Below are 18,107 nucleotides of genomic sequence, written 5' to 3'. Positions count from 1 at the left end.
AGATTGGGGAAGAGCAGTGCGGTTTCAGAAGTGGTAGAGGATGTGTGGATCAGGTGTTTGCTTTGAAGAATGTATGTGAGAAATACTTAGAAAAGCAAATGGATTTGTATGTAGCATTTATGGATCTGGAGAAGGCATATGATAGAGTTGATAGAGATGCTCTGTGGAAGGTATTAAGAATATATGGTGTGGGAGGCAAGTTGTTAGAAGCAGTGAAAAGTTTTTATCGAGGATGTAAGGCATGTGTACGTGTAGGAAGAGAGGAAAGTGATTGGTTCTCAGTGAATGTAGGTTTGCGGCAGGGGTGTGTGATGTCTCCATGGTTGTTTAATTTGTTTATGGATGGGGTTGTAAGGGAGGTAAATGCAAGAGTCCTGGAAAGAGGGGCAAGTATGAAGTCTGTTGGGGATGAGAGAGCTTGGGAAGTGAGTCAGTTGTTGTTCGCTGATGATACAGCGCTGGTGGCTGATTCATGTGAGAAACTGCAGAAGCTGGTGACTGAGTTTGGTAAAGTGTGTGGAAGAAGAAAGTTGAGAGTAAATGTGAATAAGAGCAAGGTTATTAGGTACAGGTACAGTAGGGGTGAGGGTCAAGTCAATTGGGAGGTGAGTTTGAATGGAGAAAAACTGGAGGAAGTGAAGTGTTTTAGATATCTGGGAGTGGATCTGGCAGCGGATGGAACCATGGAAGCGGAAGTGGATCATAGGGTGGGGGAGGGGGCGAAAATTTTGGGAGCCTTGAAAAATGTGTGGAAGTCGAGAACATTATCTCGGAAAGCAAAAATGGGTATGTTTGAGGGAATAGTGGTTCCAACAATGTTGTATGGTTGCGAGGCGTGGGCTATGGATAGAGATGTGCGCAGGAGGATGGATGTGCTGGAAATGAGATGTTTGAGGACAATGTGTGGTGTGAGGTGGTTTGATCGAGTAAGTAACGTAAGGGTGAGAGAGATGTGTGGAAATAAAAAGAGCGTGGTTGAGAGAGCAGAAGAGGGTGTTTTGAAATGGTTTGGGCACATGGAGAGAATGAGTGAGGAGAGATTGACCAAGAGGATATATGTGTCGGAGGTGGAGGGAACGAGGAGAAGAGGGAGACCAAATTGGAGGTGGAAAGATGGAGTGAAAAAGATTTTGTGTGATCGGGGCCTGAACATGCAGGAGGGTGAAAGGAGGGCAAGAAATAGAGTGAATTGGAGTCATGTGGTATACAGGGGTTGACGTGCTGTCAGTGGATTGAAGCAAGGCATGTGAAGCGTCTGGGGTAAACCATGGAAAGCTGTGTAGGTATGTATGTTTGCGTGTGTGGACGTGTGTATGTACATGTGTATGGGGGGGGGGTTGGGCCATTTCTTTCGTCTGTTTCCTTGCGCTACCTCGCAAACGCGGGAGACAGCGACAAAGTATAAAAAAAAAAAAAAAAAAAAAAAAAAAAAAACATTTTTCACAAGCGCCTGGGAAATCCATCTTAACCAAGTTGGGGGGGGCAGGGCCTGAAAGCTTTGAATTTGCCCATTTTTAAGGGAGAATAGTGAGGAGTAATCTGATCACTTTTAAGTACTTAAAACAAATTGGTAATGTAGACAGTCAGCAGTTCTTCGAGAGATGTAGGGATAGAACAACCAGAGGACATAATAAGAAATTAAGAAACTTTTTTATAGATATGTGCTTCATTACTTTTATAGTATGAGTATATGTATGAATAGAATAGAACGACCAAAAACATGGGTAATGCGGACTGCATATAGGTCAAGTTGTATAATATTATAAAGTTCGAGAGATGAGGCCGTATTAGTGTAAAGCTTGTATTTGAGTAGAATTACAGCATCGACTTAGAAAACCAGATCAGACTTTTCAGTATTTTTATGAGTTTCACTATACTGTTTTATGACTTATTCCCCTTAAACAGGCATTTGAAATCCCTGGGCTTCTGGAAAAATGGGTGTATTTCAAGTAGAGGGAAAGCAGTTTTCCAGTTATTAAGTGAAATGATATCAGATGATGAGAAAACATTAGAGAAACAAGCCTCAGCTCTCCCTCAGAGAACCAAAAGAAATATAAACTTCCACTGTGAGCATGTTGCTGATATAACTCATCCCTAAGCTGCCAGTTCCAACATATCTCATCCTTTATCTTGTCATTTACAGGTGGTTTTATACAGTTATGTCTTTTTATCATCAAATAGATTATTAACTCCTTTTTTGCTACAGAGCAAATATTGTTCTATGTCATCTACACTTGGTAGTCTGCTGTAACAACCTCTCTATGCCAAGACTGATCACATCTTTTGCATATGTGTCAATTGATATGTAATCCGGTGATGCCCGCTGACCACCTTTCCTACTTATGCATGTCCCTCTTTAAAACAGGTATTCCCAATCACCAATCCTTTTTTCAGTTCGTAACTCCACAAGCTGTTCACCATTTCCTTTCACATCATTTAGTGCCTCATGCCTCAAAGTTATACCTTCAACTGCCAAGTTAACCACTTTCAAATTCAAATCACCCAATTTCTTACGTCAAATTGCTGAGATACTCAACTGCTCCCAAAATACTCACCTCTCTTTGTCATCCTTCTTGTCGCCAGGCACATGAGCACAAATAACACCATCTAATCCACTTTCACCTTTGATGAGGAGGATTACTCCTCAATTGGCTCCTGATCCATCTCTTAGAAATTCAAATGATAGAAAGGGGGTTTCTAGTTTCCTGCTTCCACCCTTCTTAGTTGCCTTTTATGACACACCCGAAGTATGTGGGAAGTAGTCTTTACTCTTTCTCTCCTATCCACAGGTATATATATATATATGTACTTTATTATTATACTTGATTGCCGTTTCCCACATCAGCGAGGTAGTGCCAGGAAACAGACAAAGAAAGACCCATCCACTCATATACACACATATATACACATACATCTTTCTTCTTTCATACTATTCGCCATTTCCCGCGTTAGCGAGGTAGCGTTAAGAACAGAGGACTGGGCCTCCTCTCTCTTTTTTTTTTTTTTTTTTTTTTTTTTTTTTTTTTTTTTACACATACATACACAGCCATATACATATATACACATTCCTATGAGTCCACGGGACAATGAAACATTATAAGTTGCCAAGTGCACTTTCATGTAATAATCACATCATCAGGGGAGATACAAGAAAGAAATATAAGTCATTTGATATACAACGAAGAGATGTAGCTAGGACACCATTTGATAAACAAGTGATTGTCCAAGACAGACATCGAGCATATCATAAACTTATTATGTGGACTAGAAGGGGGATTGTTTACAAATTTTATCAACAATAGAGCTATCCAATTTGTATAGACCTTCACTAATATTAAGGTTATGATATAGCTTTATTGTTGATAAAATTTGTAAACAATTCCCCTTCTTGTCCACATAATATGTTTATGATACTCTCATTGTCTGTCTTGGGCAATCACTTGTTTACCAAATGGCGTCCTAGTTATGTCTCTTTGTTGTACATCAACTGACTTATATTTCTTTCTTGTATCTCCCCTGATGATGTGATTATTACACAGAAGTGCACTTGGGAACTTGTTGTGTTTCATTTTCCCTGTGGACTCATAGGAATATACTTGATCAAATGCAAATTTGTGATCCTTTCCAATGTATATATACACATGTACATATTCATACTTGCTTGCCTTCGTCCATTCCTGGCGCTACCCCCCCACAGGAAACAACATTGCTACCCCCTGTGTCAGCAAGGTAGCACCAAGAAAACAGACAAAAAAGGCCACATTCATTCACTCTCAGTCTCTAGCTGTCATGTGTAATGCACCGAAACTACAGCTCCCTATCCACATCCAGGCCCTACAGACCTTTCCATGGTTTACCCCAGATGTTTCACATGCCCTGGTTCAGTCCATTAACAGCATGTCGACCCTGGTATACCACGTCGTTCCAGTTCACTCTATTCCTTGCATGCCTCTCGCCCTCTTGTATATTCAGGCCCTGCTCGCTCAAAACCTTTTTCACTCCATCCTTCCACCTCCAATTTGGTCTCTCGCTTCCCCTTGTTCCCTCCACCTTTGACACCTATATCCTCTTTTTCACTCTCTCCTCACTCATTCTCTCCATATGTCCACACCATTTCAACACACCCTCTTCTGCTCTGTGTGGTGGTACCGAAGTCTGTCAGCTCAAGCATACAGTGCAGGTGAAAAGTCTTCTTATGCAAAGCTGTATCATTGGGAGTACAGCCCCTTCACAGAACTTCTCATGCTAGAGGTATCAACATTTCCCTGCTACTGAAAGCAGTGCAGCCTTGGGTAGGAGTTTAAAGAAAGGTCCTGGGTTAATTATTGATATGTGTGTGTATGTAATTGTAAAGGGAGAGAGTTTTACACTCTTGAGGGCCCCATCTCTTGAATATTCTGTACTATCATACAACTTGTGACACCTACATATTCTCTTTGTATTTACTATGTCTTCATTCATTTTATTCCTGTCATCCATCATTCATATGGTATGAAAATACTTTTTCATATCTTTAACAGTTGTCTTGTTCATGTATATGTGAAATCCACTTGCATCTCTCAAAGAACTGTTGCCTGGAGATCAGGTCTCACTTCTCTCTTCCAAGGTGGGCACATGAAATGCTTCTAGCCTTTTCCTGTAACTTTGCTCTCTTTATCCTAGTATTACCTTTGTTGCTGTTCTCAGTACCTATTCATTGTGCTTCTTTAGGTGCACTTACCAAACTTAGGTAGCATATTTTAGTTTTTGCCGTATGTAAGATGTAAGCTTCGTACATTCTTTCTACCTTCCCCTCATATAGAAACAAGTGGTTCTGCAGTCAAACTTCTCTTTTCTTGGCATAAGTATTGCAGGAAAGGAATGTCTTGCACATTTTGAAGTACTCTGAATGCACACTCTAATAATTCTTTGGATTTATCACTTAGCCAGTAAGTTTATGCATGCGTGTTGGGTTACTGATTGTTTAAATCATTTTAGTCCTCAATTCTTCCATAATTAGTGTTATCACCTGCATTGGATGATATGATATGAAGTATAAGATGTAGTTTTCAGGTGAAATGAGCACATAAGATTTAGTTCTAGGTACAGGTAAGGATCTCATTAATGGTTTTTAGATTGGAGAAAAGTGTGGCATCAAAGATCATCGGCAAATCACTTTTTAGATTACTCAGTTTTGCACAAAATTTTGGTCAGCATGAAAAAATATATATACCAGATTATAGATGGTAATCTTTTTTATCTTGACAAGGAAGTCTGGTATATCATACATGAAAGTATGGATGTAGATTAGTAAAGCTTCAGTAAAACTTTAAAAGCAGAGTAGAAGACATGCCAATGTATAATGAACAGTCCTTTTCCAAAACGTGGCCGAAGTGATGGAGTGATGACAGAATGAAGAGCTTTTTTCTCTAAGAAAGTAGCACTTAAGAAACTCAGAGACCAGTAACTAACACGATAGAGTAAATTATAGAAGTTCACATAGAGAAACTAAGAGACTTTTACATCCAAGTAAACACCAGTATGGGGTTTACTAAATATTCCTGAAAATAGCAGAAGAAACCTTAAAGAATTTTATAGTTATGTTTGGAGTAGTCATTCCCCATTTAATTGGTCCAGGTTTCATGGAAAATAGTGTCTTGGTTCAAGACAATGAAGCCATGGTAAAGATATTAAACAATTACTTTGCATCTTTATTAACAGTTGAATATACAGTTCATGTCCTGAATCCATTTTCATTGCTAAAAGGGGGTGTGATAAATTGAAGTAAAAGATAACATAAAGTGTCAGTGCTAAATGGAATGAAAGTAAATAAACAGCAGGTCCAGTTAGGTAAGTTTCATCTAAAGACAATGAGAGAGGCGTAGAATGAGATAGTTAAACCCTCGTCTTCCCATTTTTATTGTCATAGTGAGATAGTCAAACCCTTGACTTCCCATTTTATTAAGTCACTTGTTTGGGAAATGCTCCAGAGGAATGAAAGTTTGCCAGTATAACACTGATATTCATAGAAGGTAATAAATCAATACCTGGAAATTATTGTTCAGTTAGCTTAACGTTTTTTTGCTTGATACCATCATTCTGGATTGAATTTTAAACCAGTTAGAAGACCACTGTTTAATAAACAATTCTCAGCATGGATTTTTTTTATAAAATCTTTCTCATTTGGCTGACAAATTTTTTTGATTTCTTTTGTGATATAATCATGTATGATGAAATTAAAGCAGTAGATATCATCTATTTAGATTTACCAAAAGCTTTCAGTAAAGTTTCAGCCTTTGGACTGGTTCATATTTTCATGTATCTTTATGATATTGATAATGAGCTGCATTTTAAGATACTGAAATTTGTGGATGATAATAAGTTGGGAAACTAATTTTCATCAGAAATTGAATGTCTCCAGCTTCAAACTGACATAGATAACTTGATGGACTGGTCTCACAGGGAGCAAATCACTTTTGATATTGAAAAGTACAATGTTTTACTGGTTGGTAGTAAAAATGTTGAGCTACAAAAGTTGAATGAGGAAAAAGACTGGTGCAATATACTCTGTTGGCATAAAGCCAAGTAAGATAAGGCAAACAAAATTCTTAGATTCATAATTAGTGCTTTTGAATTGAAGTGTAGGGAAATTATCCTCACTTACAAGTCACTGTTGCATCCCCATCTAGACCATTGTGTTCAGTTTTGGTCACCATAGAGGCATAGACAGGAGGGAGAGAGTACAGAGGTGAACTACCATGATGATTATTGGGCCGAGAATCAAATTCTATGAGGGCTAAGTGAATGACATACATTTATTTAGTTAAAAAAAGAGAAGGCTAAGAGATGACCTAATACAGATATTCAAAATTAGCAATATCAGTGTAACAAACTACTTAAGAATAGATTCATTTGATTTGACTGGTAGTAGTCAATATGTTGATTAAGCATAGACTAGTTTGTCTTACTTCAAACCCATAATTCACATATTCTGTGTTTCTTTAGGTACGGGAAAGTTTACAGGCTTTTATTTTGAAAAATCTGAGTCTCTGTTTTCATCACTGTGATCCATGACTTTCTTTTCTGTTCCATGCCCAGCCTTGTTGAAACCTATTGGTCTATTGGTGTATGAATTCTTTTGTGTGTACAGTATGAAAAGGTGCTTCTCTCAATCTTTCTTTCCCCATTCTCTAGACTGGGCAAAGAAGTTTCCTGATGCATGATGATTAATGTGTATACACAGTTTCTAGTGTTTCATCTGTTTCCTTGGCAGGAGGGAATTACTTACTGATAGGTGAAATTTTTTTAAAGAAAATATTTTATGGTTGAGTTGGAAGGCTGTGCTGGGAATATGGAAGGTATGGAGAAGGGAAAATAGTGGGATGAGTGATTTTACCACTGAAGAAAGACGTCTGTTCAGGATGTGGTGGCAAGAAGGAAGGGTGTATTAACCAGGGAGAAAGAGAGTAGTGGTGATGAAGGAGTTTGTGGTAGCTAGGGAGGGAGGGAGTGGTGGAGGAAGGGTGTGGTAGCCAGTGAAGGAAGGAGTGGTGGTAATCAGGGATGGAGTGATGGCCAAGGTGGTCGTGGTGAGGGAGATGTGGAAGCCTGACGCAGATGAGGGTCTGACTCTGTTAGTGCTATTGAAATGCTTTGCATACTCAAGAATAATGCATTAATAAAGTGCAAAGAATGATTAGACCTCAGGGATGAAGGATCAAATGGCAGTTGAGGTTACAATAAGTAGGTAGTAGTTGGCAGGCAGCCACTTTGCTAGAGTTGCCTCTGCCAGTGGCCTGGTAAGGTTGAGACAGTGAAGACTAAGAAGCAGGTCTGGAGTTCACCAGCTATAAGAGACTTTTGCCATGGCCACCTCCTTGAGGGAGTTCCTAGTGGGAATGGGCACCAGAGATAGAGATAGATAGAGGACACAATAGTTTTGTGACTTGTTACTTGTCATTTGTTTTGAAGTTCGTACGATTAAAGTTTTAAGAGGAGGGACTTGGGCATTCAGTAATATGACAGGTTTTTTGTATTTTCTGAATTTCAGTAACGTGAAAATTAATTTCTCGACATCTTGGTACATAGGTACAATGATATGTAGCATAATGATGTTGCATGTTATAGGCTTATGTATAGGAGACAGTGAGACAAGGGATTAAACCAGTCCATCCTCTATCTTGTGACACACTTGTCCCTATTATTTACTAACTCTTGACTTCCTCAAGTTAACACTCCAATATTCTCTCCAGTTCCCTATCCACCTTTTTTGTTGTCTTTTTCAGCTATATAACAGCTTCATATGCACTCTTTTTCACTTTTCATTGCCCTAACATCATAAATGTATTCAGTGAAGATGCTGAAAGTGCTCTTTCAAGCTTCATATGCACTCTTTTTCACTTTTCATTGTCCTAAAATCATAAACTTATTCACTGAAGATGCTGAATATACTCTGTTTCACTTTTCATTTTCCTAACATCAAAAACATATTCACTGAAGATCTTGAATATTAATCATGAATACATTCATTGAACAGTTTTTTTTCATTGTTTTATTGTGGTACAATACTTTAGTTAATTGATACTACAGAATATTTAGTCCATGGTTATGCCTCTAGTGAAAGAATTACAAAGATAGGATTTTCCTGTACCTTGCTAGACTTTTGTGCAATGTGTGACTGTTGTATGTTTGTAATGTATTCAGTGAATGTAACATTTACCAACATACATCCCTTAACTGGGAATTCTTGTTGGCAACTATATACTGCATTGGGAATGCTTGTGATGTTAGCTGAGCTCCATCTTCTGAAGAAATCAGATTGTAATATTTAAAAGTAGTTTATACAAATATTTTGTGTATCTGTAATGATATTTTTTCCCCCCACAGGCAGGGGAGTTCACCGGTAGTGAACGCTCTTTGCAGATCACCTTGCAGGGTGAGAGTGGAGGTGTTGCCCCCACCTCCCCCAGCTCCAACCACCCAGCCCAGCACTCTTCGTGCCCCCTCTTTGAGTCGGTGACCCAGTCTGTGGCCCCTGCACTGGTGGAGGAAACAAATGAGCAGGTCAAGATGGAGGAGTCTCCGAAGAGCAAAAACATGGAGCAGTTAAGCGTCAGTATGATAAATTCCTCTACCAGTGACACCGGTGGGTCACTGTCTCGTAGTATGTTAGAAGTTCGAGAAGATGTAGGAGATCAGGCGGGGGGAAACACTTGGGAGCAGAGATTTCGATGCCCCTCATTAGGTTCCAACCTCTCGTCTAGTAGTTCAGAAGAACACCTCAATTATTCTGCGCCTACACCTCGCACATTTTGGGAACGACGAGGTAAAGCAAAGCCTGTTGCTGGAGCTCCAGATTTAGTGATGGATCTACCAGTCACACCATTATCGTCTTCCCCCAAAGAACAAGGTGGTACCAGTCCGAGATTACGCCGCACCCATCTTCATCGTGAGAGCCACAGTTATGATAGTTCTTCCTCATCTGGGGGCTCATCACCAGGCACTCAGTCTCCTGATATGACTGCGGGTGAAGTTTTTGCAAAACAAAACCTATGTACATTAAAAAAGACTCCAGCCCTTAAGTCTTTTGGTGGTCACAGTACAGATGCGCAGACTCAAACAGTTGTTCCAGTCAAAGTAACCTCATCCCTCAGTCTGACCCAGAGAACTAGTGATGCAGCAGAGCTAAGGATAACTGAAGCAGAGGAGCAATCAATGTCGAATATTGTGCGTAGTCTAGACACTGTAATGCAACAACTAGACTCTGAGATGCGCAGCGAGCGTACAGAAGTGTCTCCTGAGGTTCAGACAGAGATACGGTCATCTTCAGACAAGCCACAGGAAGTAACTGTGGCACCTTCAACTCCAAAGTTGGCTGCACGGTACCTACAGGCTGTTGCAAAATCAACAGGAGGATCAGCCCCTGGGCTAAAGCCACCTGTTCGAGTGAAACCGTCGGTTTTCAAGAAACCATCGTTAACACGGGGATCACCTGAACCAGAGCCATCAAAGTAGGAACAAATTAGAAAATTTGTTGGGTTGAATAACCAAATGATAAATTGGCTACAAACAGGGAAATGGGCCTTATTGAAGTTATAGTTAATGTTATGATATTCAGTAATATGTGAAATGTGGAAAAATTCTAGTTTTTTTGAAAATTTGTAATTAGGCTGAATGTGAAGCGATTTCACGTGAAACTTACAAATGGTCATGGTTTTGAACAGAAACGTATTTTATATTCAAGAATGTATTTTATTTGTACAGTGACAATCTCCAAAAATCATTAACAAATACTTGTATTAGATATTTCGTTACAGAACAAACTGTATTATGTTAGAATGGAAAACTGCATTTAGTGTGCCTCTTGATACATATGAAACAAGCAATGATTTCATGTGCTGACTTTGACAGTTTTTAGATACAATGCCTTTTAATAGTGAATTTGTTAGTGAATAATATTATTCAGACACCAGTGAATGATTTGGAACAGTTCATTAACAAGGTCAATTAAAGAACCAAACAGCACAAGTGTAAGTGAAGGGGGATACTAGCTTGAAGTGTATTATACCGCTGCGAACATATTGCTCAAGGTGATGGTGCACATGCAAGAAAATTATTCTTCCAATGCATTTCTTTTATCAAGCAGTATTGGTGACACCTTCAGCCTTTAGTCAGTACTTCATTAAGGTCAGTTTATTCAGACAAGTGAGACTGGAAATTAAAGGCAATTTAAAGGCTCAAACCTGCCAGTGCTGTAATAACCAAGAGAAGGGTTTTGCCAGAGATTGTATCAGTATTAGGTAACCAGTTCAAGAAGTCCAAACATATTCAAGTGGTAAATGTGTGTGTTTGCATGAATTAATGAGGATGATGCATATCTCTTGTATGTTTGTATGCACTAGTCGGGAGATGCACACCTAGTCACCTTTACCTTGGGAAGTTGAGATGAACTCAGTTTTGTCACTGAGCATCTAGAACATCTCAAAATCTATACAATATGCCAATGTGGCAACTGTGTGTTTTTGTAATAAAATTTTGTTTTGACTGAAGTGCATTATTGCCAGACAGTTTTAGTGCTGATCTTGAATGGTGCTTTCCAAGTGCTGATGTGTTGAAGAAACTGATCCCAGGATTGACTGTGGGTGCTGAAGGAGAGAGATCCAGGGAAGGATTTGAGCTCAGTATATATTTTGACAAACCATTCCAGTTAATGATTGGGCTGAAAATGGTTTATGAGGAAGAAAAAAATTATGGCAGAAGGAGAGGTGTAGTAGTATTGAGTTAGGAATGCCAAAACGCTTCATATTTTGAGCTTATTTGAAATTCCAGGAAACTGCTCATCCTACTCACATTTGTAAACATACCAAACATATTAAGTTGTAAGTGATTAGTTTATAGTGAAGCATGAAGCACAATTATGTGATACATGATAAAGGACCAATCAGCTAAGTGCTTATTTTCCTATACGAGTACTGTAGTGACAAGCATTATTCATGTGACCCAGACATCCAGTGGTTTTGGGGTCCATCTCTGGATAATTGAATTTTGGATCTGACACCGCCATTGTAAATACATGTATAATTTCTTCCTTGTCCAAAAGAATCATGACACAAGGGCACATTGGGAGTGGATTTTTGCGTTCGGAAGAGGTGATTAGAAAGTGGACTTTCATGTATGAAAGGGGATTGATATTCTCAGGTCAGTCATCCATGTGGAAGCTGTGAATTTTAATGATTAAGCAGTTTGAGAATATTAGGAAAAGACCACTAATACTACACAAATATGATCGTGATGTTTCAAGTGCAGAGATGGAGTTGAATGTAGTCTGTCTTGGGAATCATGAATTAGCCAATTTTTACAGTATTCCTCTTGTTGCTATCTTATGCATTTGAGGAACAAGGTAAAGGACGTGTCAGTGTAAGCATCATCCATGGTATGATGAATATTGGGGTGTTGTGTGTTGTATTTAGAGTGATCTAAAATGGCATTGAGACTTTTCTTCAAAATGTTAGACGACACAGAAACTTTATATAAAAATATTTAATGGAATATTCTGAAGGCTTACGTCATATACATATGTGGTTTATAAGTATCTTAGATTTGTACTTAGATTCACTTCGGAAATGTCTGCAACAGTTACCAAAAAATGTTTTACCTATATATATATATATATATATATATATATATATATATATATATATATATATATACATTATTTTTTTTTTTTCTTACCTGTGTTGCATCTGGTATTTCTGTTGGCAATGGAAGGATCATGGAGACCATATTTTACTCCTGTTTTCATAAAGACATTGGTAGTTTGTTTTTATATTTGTCTGTCAGGAAATTACTGTACCATGAATGAAGAATGTTTAGTAGGTTTCGGTACTAAAGAGAATTAAATGATTGTTTTTATATTATGATATGCTGTACTGTCAAATGATGAAGTTTCTAATTTGTATTCACTAGTTAAATTGAATTTGTTAGACCTCTAACCCATCCATCTCATGTTGTGGAAGTGAAAGGGGGAAGAACAAATGCTTCCATTTTTGAGCTTGTCTTCCGGTTCGGGAGTATGAGTGCCTCACAGTTGAGTACAGGTAATCTGCTGTAAAAGTAGGACATATTTCAGAGTAGAATTGTTTGGTGAAATTATGATGTTGTGTACAGATCGAGCATTACCCCACACTAAGTGTGTCATGGTTCTCGCATGAAAATATAATTGGATTCACATTTGGGCAGTGTGTGTGAAAATGATAAGACATGAACCTTCTCATTTGCTAATTGTCTTTCAGCCAAGTACCATGAGTAAATGCAGATGGTAAGGAAATGTTTGAATATGTGTACTGATTTTTAAGTTAGTGTTGAAGTGCTCTGATGATAATGTTATGAATGCTGAGAATTTAAATTGGGTTCATGAAGGTAATGAGGTAACTGTATTTTTAGTACTGTTTGAATAGGTGTATATAGGAGGTACGATTGCTATGCACAGAGGAGTTTTTGTTACTGTAGAGAAGCTATTGAACGTTATGCTTTGACTTTGTGACTAGACGAATGCCCTTTTGCAAGATGAAAGAAAGGTAATGTCGCCCTTGTGTCTCATTGTCCGTCTTATTGTTTTGTTTTCCATGTCTCATCTGCTTTCTGGCTCATTTCCACCCAACTTGTTGTCTCTTTTCCTCATTTTCTGATTTCGTTATGAGACTACAAGCTTCAAATTGTACTATTTTACTTGCAGTGTTACAGAATAATAAAATATTTTGAAAGTAGTTCTGTGTCATTTTCATCATTAGGAGTTACATAATAATGTAATTAAATGTTCTTGCTGTGAATGTCATGACCAGACTGACCGAGGTTTATGTTTACTAACACTATGAACATACATTTGATATTGGGCTTAATGTGCACATGATTAGGGTTTTCAAGCTTTCTGAAGCCATGGAATCTCTATTGATAAAAATTGAAAAACCTAAACCAGAAAGTAGAGCTTTACTGTACATTGATATAAGGCAAATGGTTATGTAGGAAATGTGTACATATTTCAATTTTCATGTATGTTTATGAAATTTAGATGTAGACAACGTTTCACAGAAAGACCTTCCCATTATGCTTTTGCAGAACCTAGTTTGAAAACTCCAGACCTCCAGTTAATTCTCTTCATATTCAACATTTGTGTCAAATACTGTCAAGTTGGTTGCTTTTAGTATGTGGTAAATACTGTTCCATGCATAAAATAAAAATAGATCCATGCGCTTCATCCATTGAAGGCCAAGGAAAATGTCTGAAACCATACTGAACCTAGAGTGGCTGAGGGCATTAAGACCCTGTCTTACACATGTAAAATTTCTGATGTTCTTTACTGAATAACGTTTCTCAGGCATAAAGGACCCAATTGTGGCCATCTTGGATGAAAAAGGTAAGAGAATGAAATCTGTTAACAGTTCCTTTAGTGTCTGTAGGATTGGCAGTTCAAGAAGAAAACCTTATAGGTGCGTTGATAATTAGAGTTTGATAATGTTAACTAATCCGGCCATTTCAGTGAAACACATGCGAGTTTGGTAAGGTTAATTTGTCCGGCCATTTTAATGCAATATGCAAGGCAAAAAGATTGTGATGGAGAGATTTCTCTCCAGCGCCGTGGAATTTGATTGGAAATTGATCGTTTTTTTGCCTTCGGAATTCATATGTACGTGAATTCAATATTTGATAAACTTTTAAGTAAGAAGTAAGGATATATATAACGTGAAAAAGATTGTATGATGACTCAGATTGTCACCTAATCTGTAAAATAAGTTTCGTTACAATATAACTTCGGTATGTGAAAAAAAAAAAAAAATCGCAAATCCTTGTAGCGTTTTTTTCCATTGAAAGTTTATGTGAAAATTCCGCATTAGTCGATTCATGCCTTCATGTATTTCAAAGGATATCACTCTAGAGTAGATAAATGGGTTGATCTGTGGTAGGACAACGGCGCAAGTCGATGTTCAATTGTTTGTCGTCTCCCTGGTCAGGACGGGTAAGTGAGCGCGCGCGCGATCTTCAGAAAGATTACCCGTTTTAAGTTCAGTAGAACTAGATTTTGGTGCACCAGACTTTAGGAAGAAATTAGAGTAACTGTAGTGCATGGAAAGAATAACTTTACGTAACTGTGTACTGTCAAGAATCGTCAAAATGTGACAAGATGAGGGAATTACCCTCGATCATCAACGCGCCAAAATCTCAACTTAAACGAGATTTTACTATCTTGCGTCCAATCTGCTTACCCAAGGAGACCCTTCCTGTATTCTTCACCGTCAATGGTTGTGGAGGCTTATGCTGTACGTAGAGAAAAGTGTCCTATTTTCATATCACCGGCCAGGCGAGGTATTTGGCCAACTCCATCCCGACCAACAGCCCGGCGACATAGATTTGCCGACAAATATGGCGTCTGCAGACCGTTCGACCCCTACCTTAACTAAGGTTAGAATTATCTGAGTTTGGTAGTTAGATTTTGTAGTTTGGTTGGGTAAGGCTATTTATGAGTTAATTTAGATTAGATAACTGTTTTAGTTAGGTAAGAATGTTTTTAGTTAGTTGAGATTAGATTAGGTTAAGATCAGTTTAGGTTGTGTGCGTATCATTAAAAATCGGCAAACGTCATATAGGATTTGCTTTCATCCTCGATGATTCTGATTACGCAAATGTGTTTCATAAACTACTCTTACATAGTGCTGAAAAAAATGTATTTTTTGTCTATTGTAGTTATTTAGCTTGCGAGATGCAAATATGAATGTTATCAACGTTGCTTGATGGGTGTAGTGCAAATCCACAGCCTTATTGGTATATTTGTTTCTATTATTATTAGGAAAAAATGAGTTTTTGTCTATTTCGGATGTGTATTGTCGTGTTATATATATATATATATATATATATATATATATATATATATATATATATATATATATAAGAGTGGGAGGTGGGAGGTGGGCTGTTTAGAAAGGGTAGTGAGTGGTGGGATGAAGAAGTAAGAGTATTAGTGAAAGAGAAGAGAGAGGCATTTGGACGATTTTTGCAGGGAAAAAATGCAATTGAGTGGGAGAAGTATAAAAGAAAGAGACAGGAGGTCAAGAGAAAGGTGCAAGAGGTGAAAAAAAGGGCAAATGAGAGTTGGGGTGAGAGACTATCAGTAAATTTTAGGGAGAATAAAAAGATGTTCTGGAAGGAGGTAAATAGGGTGCGTAAGACAAGGGAGCAAATGGGAACTTCAGTGAAGGGCGTAAATGGGGAGGTGATAACAAGTAGTGGTGATGTGAGAAGGAGATGGAATGAGTATTTTGAAGGTTTGTTGAATGTGTCTGATGACAGAGTGGCAGATATAGGGTGTTTGGGTCGAGGTGGTGTGCAAAGTGAGAGGGTTAGGGAAAATGATTTGGTAAACAGAGAAGAGGTAGTAAAAGCTTTGCGGAAGATGAAAGCCGGCAAGGCAGCAGGTTTGGATGGTATTGCAGTGGAATTTATTAAAAAAGGGGGTGACTGTATTGTTGACTGGTTGGTAAGGTTATTTAATGTATGTATGACTCATGGTGAGGTGCCAGAGGATTGGCGGAATGCGTGCATAGTGCCATTGTACAAAGGCAAAGGGGATAAGAGTGAGTGCTCAAATTACAGAGGTATAAGTTTGTTGAGTATTCCTGGTAAATTATATGGGAGGGTATTGATTGAGAGGGTGAAGGCATGTACAGAGCATCAGATTGGGGAAGAGCAGTGTGGTTTCAGAAGTGGTAGAGGATGTGTGGATCAGGTGTTTGCTTTGAAGAATGTATGTGAGAAATACTTAGAAAAGCAAATGGATTTGTATGTAGCATTTATGGATCTGGAGAAGGCATATGATAGAGTTGATAGAGATGCTCTGTGGAAGGTATTAAGAATATATGGTGTGGGAGGCAAGTTGTTAGAAGCAGTGAAAAGTTTTTATCGAGGATGTAAGGCGTGTGTACGTGTAGGAAGAGAGGAAAGTGATTGGTTCTCAGTGAATGTAGGTTTGCGGCAGGGGTGTGTGATGTCTCCATGGTTGTTTAATTTGTTTATGGATGGGGTTGTTAGGGAGGTAAATGCAAGAGTCTTGGAAAGAGGGGCAAGTATGAAGTCTGTTGGGGATGAGAGAGCTTGGGAAGTGAGTCAGTTGTTGTTCGCTGATGATACAGCGCTGGTGGCGGATTCATGTGAGAAACTGCAGAAGCTGGTGACTGAGTTTGGTAAAGTGTGTGGAAGAAGAAAGTTAAGAGTAAATGTGAATAAGAGCAAGGTTATTAGGTACAGTAGGGTTGAGGGTCAAGTCAATTGGGAGGTGAGTTTGAATGGAGAAAAACTGGAGGAAGTGAAGTGTTTTAGATATCTGGGAGTGGATCTGTCAGCGGATGGAACCATGGAAGCGGAAGTGGATCATAGGGTGGGGGAGGGGGCGAAAATTTTGGGAGCCTTGAAAAATGTGTGGAAGTCGAGAACATTATCCCGGAAAGCAAAAATGGGTATGTTTGAAGGAATAGTAGTTCCAACAATGTTGTATGGTTGCGAGGCGTGGGCTATGGATAGAGTTGTGCGCAGGAGGATGGATGTGCTGGAAATGAGATGTTTGAGGACAATGTGTGGTGTGAGGTGGTTTGATCGAGTAAGTAACGTAAGGGTAAGAGAGATGTGTGGAAATAAAAAGAGCGTGGTTGAGAGAGCAGAAGAGGGTGTTTTGAAATGGTTTGGGCACATGGAGAGAATGAGTGAGGAAAGATTGACCAAGAGGATATATGTGTCGGAGGTGAAGGGAACGAGGAGAAGAGGGAGACCAAATTGGAGGTGGAAAGATGGAGTGAAAAGGATTTTGTGTGATCGGGGCCTGAACATGCAGGAGGGTGAAAGGAGGGCAAGGAATAGAGTGAATTGGAGCGATGTGGTATACAGGGGTTGACGTGCTGTCAGTGGATTGAATCAGGGCATGTGGAGCGTCCGGGGTGGGCCGTGGAGGGCTGTGTGGGTATGTATATTTGCGTGTGTGGACGTGTGTATGTACATGTGTATGGGGGGGGGTTGGGCCATTTCTTTCGTCTGTTTCCTTGCGCTACCTCGCAAACGCGGGAGACAGCGACAAAGTATTAAAAAAAAAAAAAAAAAAAAATATATATATATATATATATATATATATATATATATATATATATATATATATATATATATATATATATATATATATATAAAGTATTTTGGCTCTTATGTGTTCCATCAACTACCCAATATCACATAGGCGGCCTAGCCCCCAAATACCGTATTGGCAGCTTAGGTTTTTTTTTGGTGGGGAGGGGGTTGGGGCCGAACTGTTAACAAAGATAATGAAAAGTAAGAAATGTGTGGTTAGTATGAATGCATTGTCTTTGAGGACTCAGAACTCTTCGAGTTAATTTGTAAGTTCGTTTTTAACCACTATTAGTCATTATTATAATATTGATTACACCTGTTATAGAGAATTCTTTATGAGACTGACGATAATGTTTTAAGGGAAAGTTTCAAAGCATAAAACATAGGATTGTTACATTCAAGGGAGCTTTGTTCGATGTGATATTGATATGCTTTTGCAGATATAGATATTTTTTTTTGTTTGATACTTT

The 18,107-nt window shown here is 38.6% G+C and overlaps 2 protein-coding genes across 15 annotated transcripts in view; both read left to right on the top strand.

Moving 5' to 3' along the window:
• Nucleotides 1-13,244, top strand: part of LOC139765261 (SLIT-ROBO Rho GTPase-activating protein 1-like) — a 753,718-nt gene extending 740,474 nt beyond the window's left edge. For all 14 annotated transcript variants that reach the window (XM_071692607.1, XM_071692603.1, XM_071692606.1 and 11 more), the window contains one exon: nt 8,866-13,244. In XM_071692607.1, coding sequence (XP_071548708.1) covers nt 8,866-9,993 — 1,128 coding nt within the window. In that variant the 3' untranslated portion in view covers nt 9,994-13,244. The remainder of the gene's footprint in view (nt 1-8,865) is intronic.
• A 139-nt stretch (nt 13,245-13,383) lies between these two features.
• The window catches only part of LOC139765252 (uncharacterized), a 35,371-nt gene continuing 30,647 nt past the window's right edge, over nt 13,384-18,107 (top strand). The window contains 2 exon segments of the mRNA XM_071692587.1: nt 13,384-13,456; nt 13,853-13,891. Coding sequence (XP_071548688.1) covers nt 13,384-13,456; nt 13,853-13,891 — 112 coding nt within the window.

Source organism: Panulirus ornatus, chromosome 53 (assembly GCF_036320965.1).
Source record: "Panulirus ornatus isolate Po-2019 chromosome 53, ASM3632096v1, whole genome shotgun sequence".
Lineage (NCBI taxonomy): Eukaryota > Metazoa > Arthropoda > Malacostraca > Decapoda > Palinuridae > Panulirus > Panulirus ornatus.
This window is presented reverse-complemented; position numbering and strand designations above follow the sequence as displayed.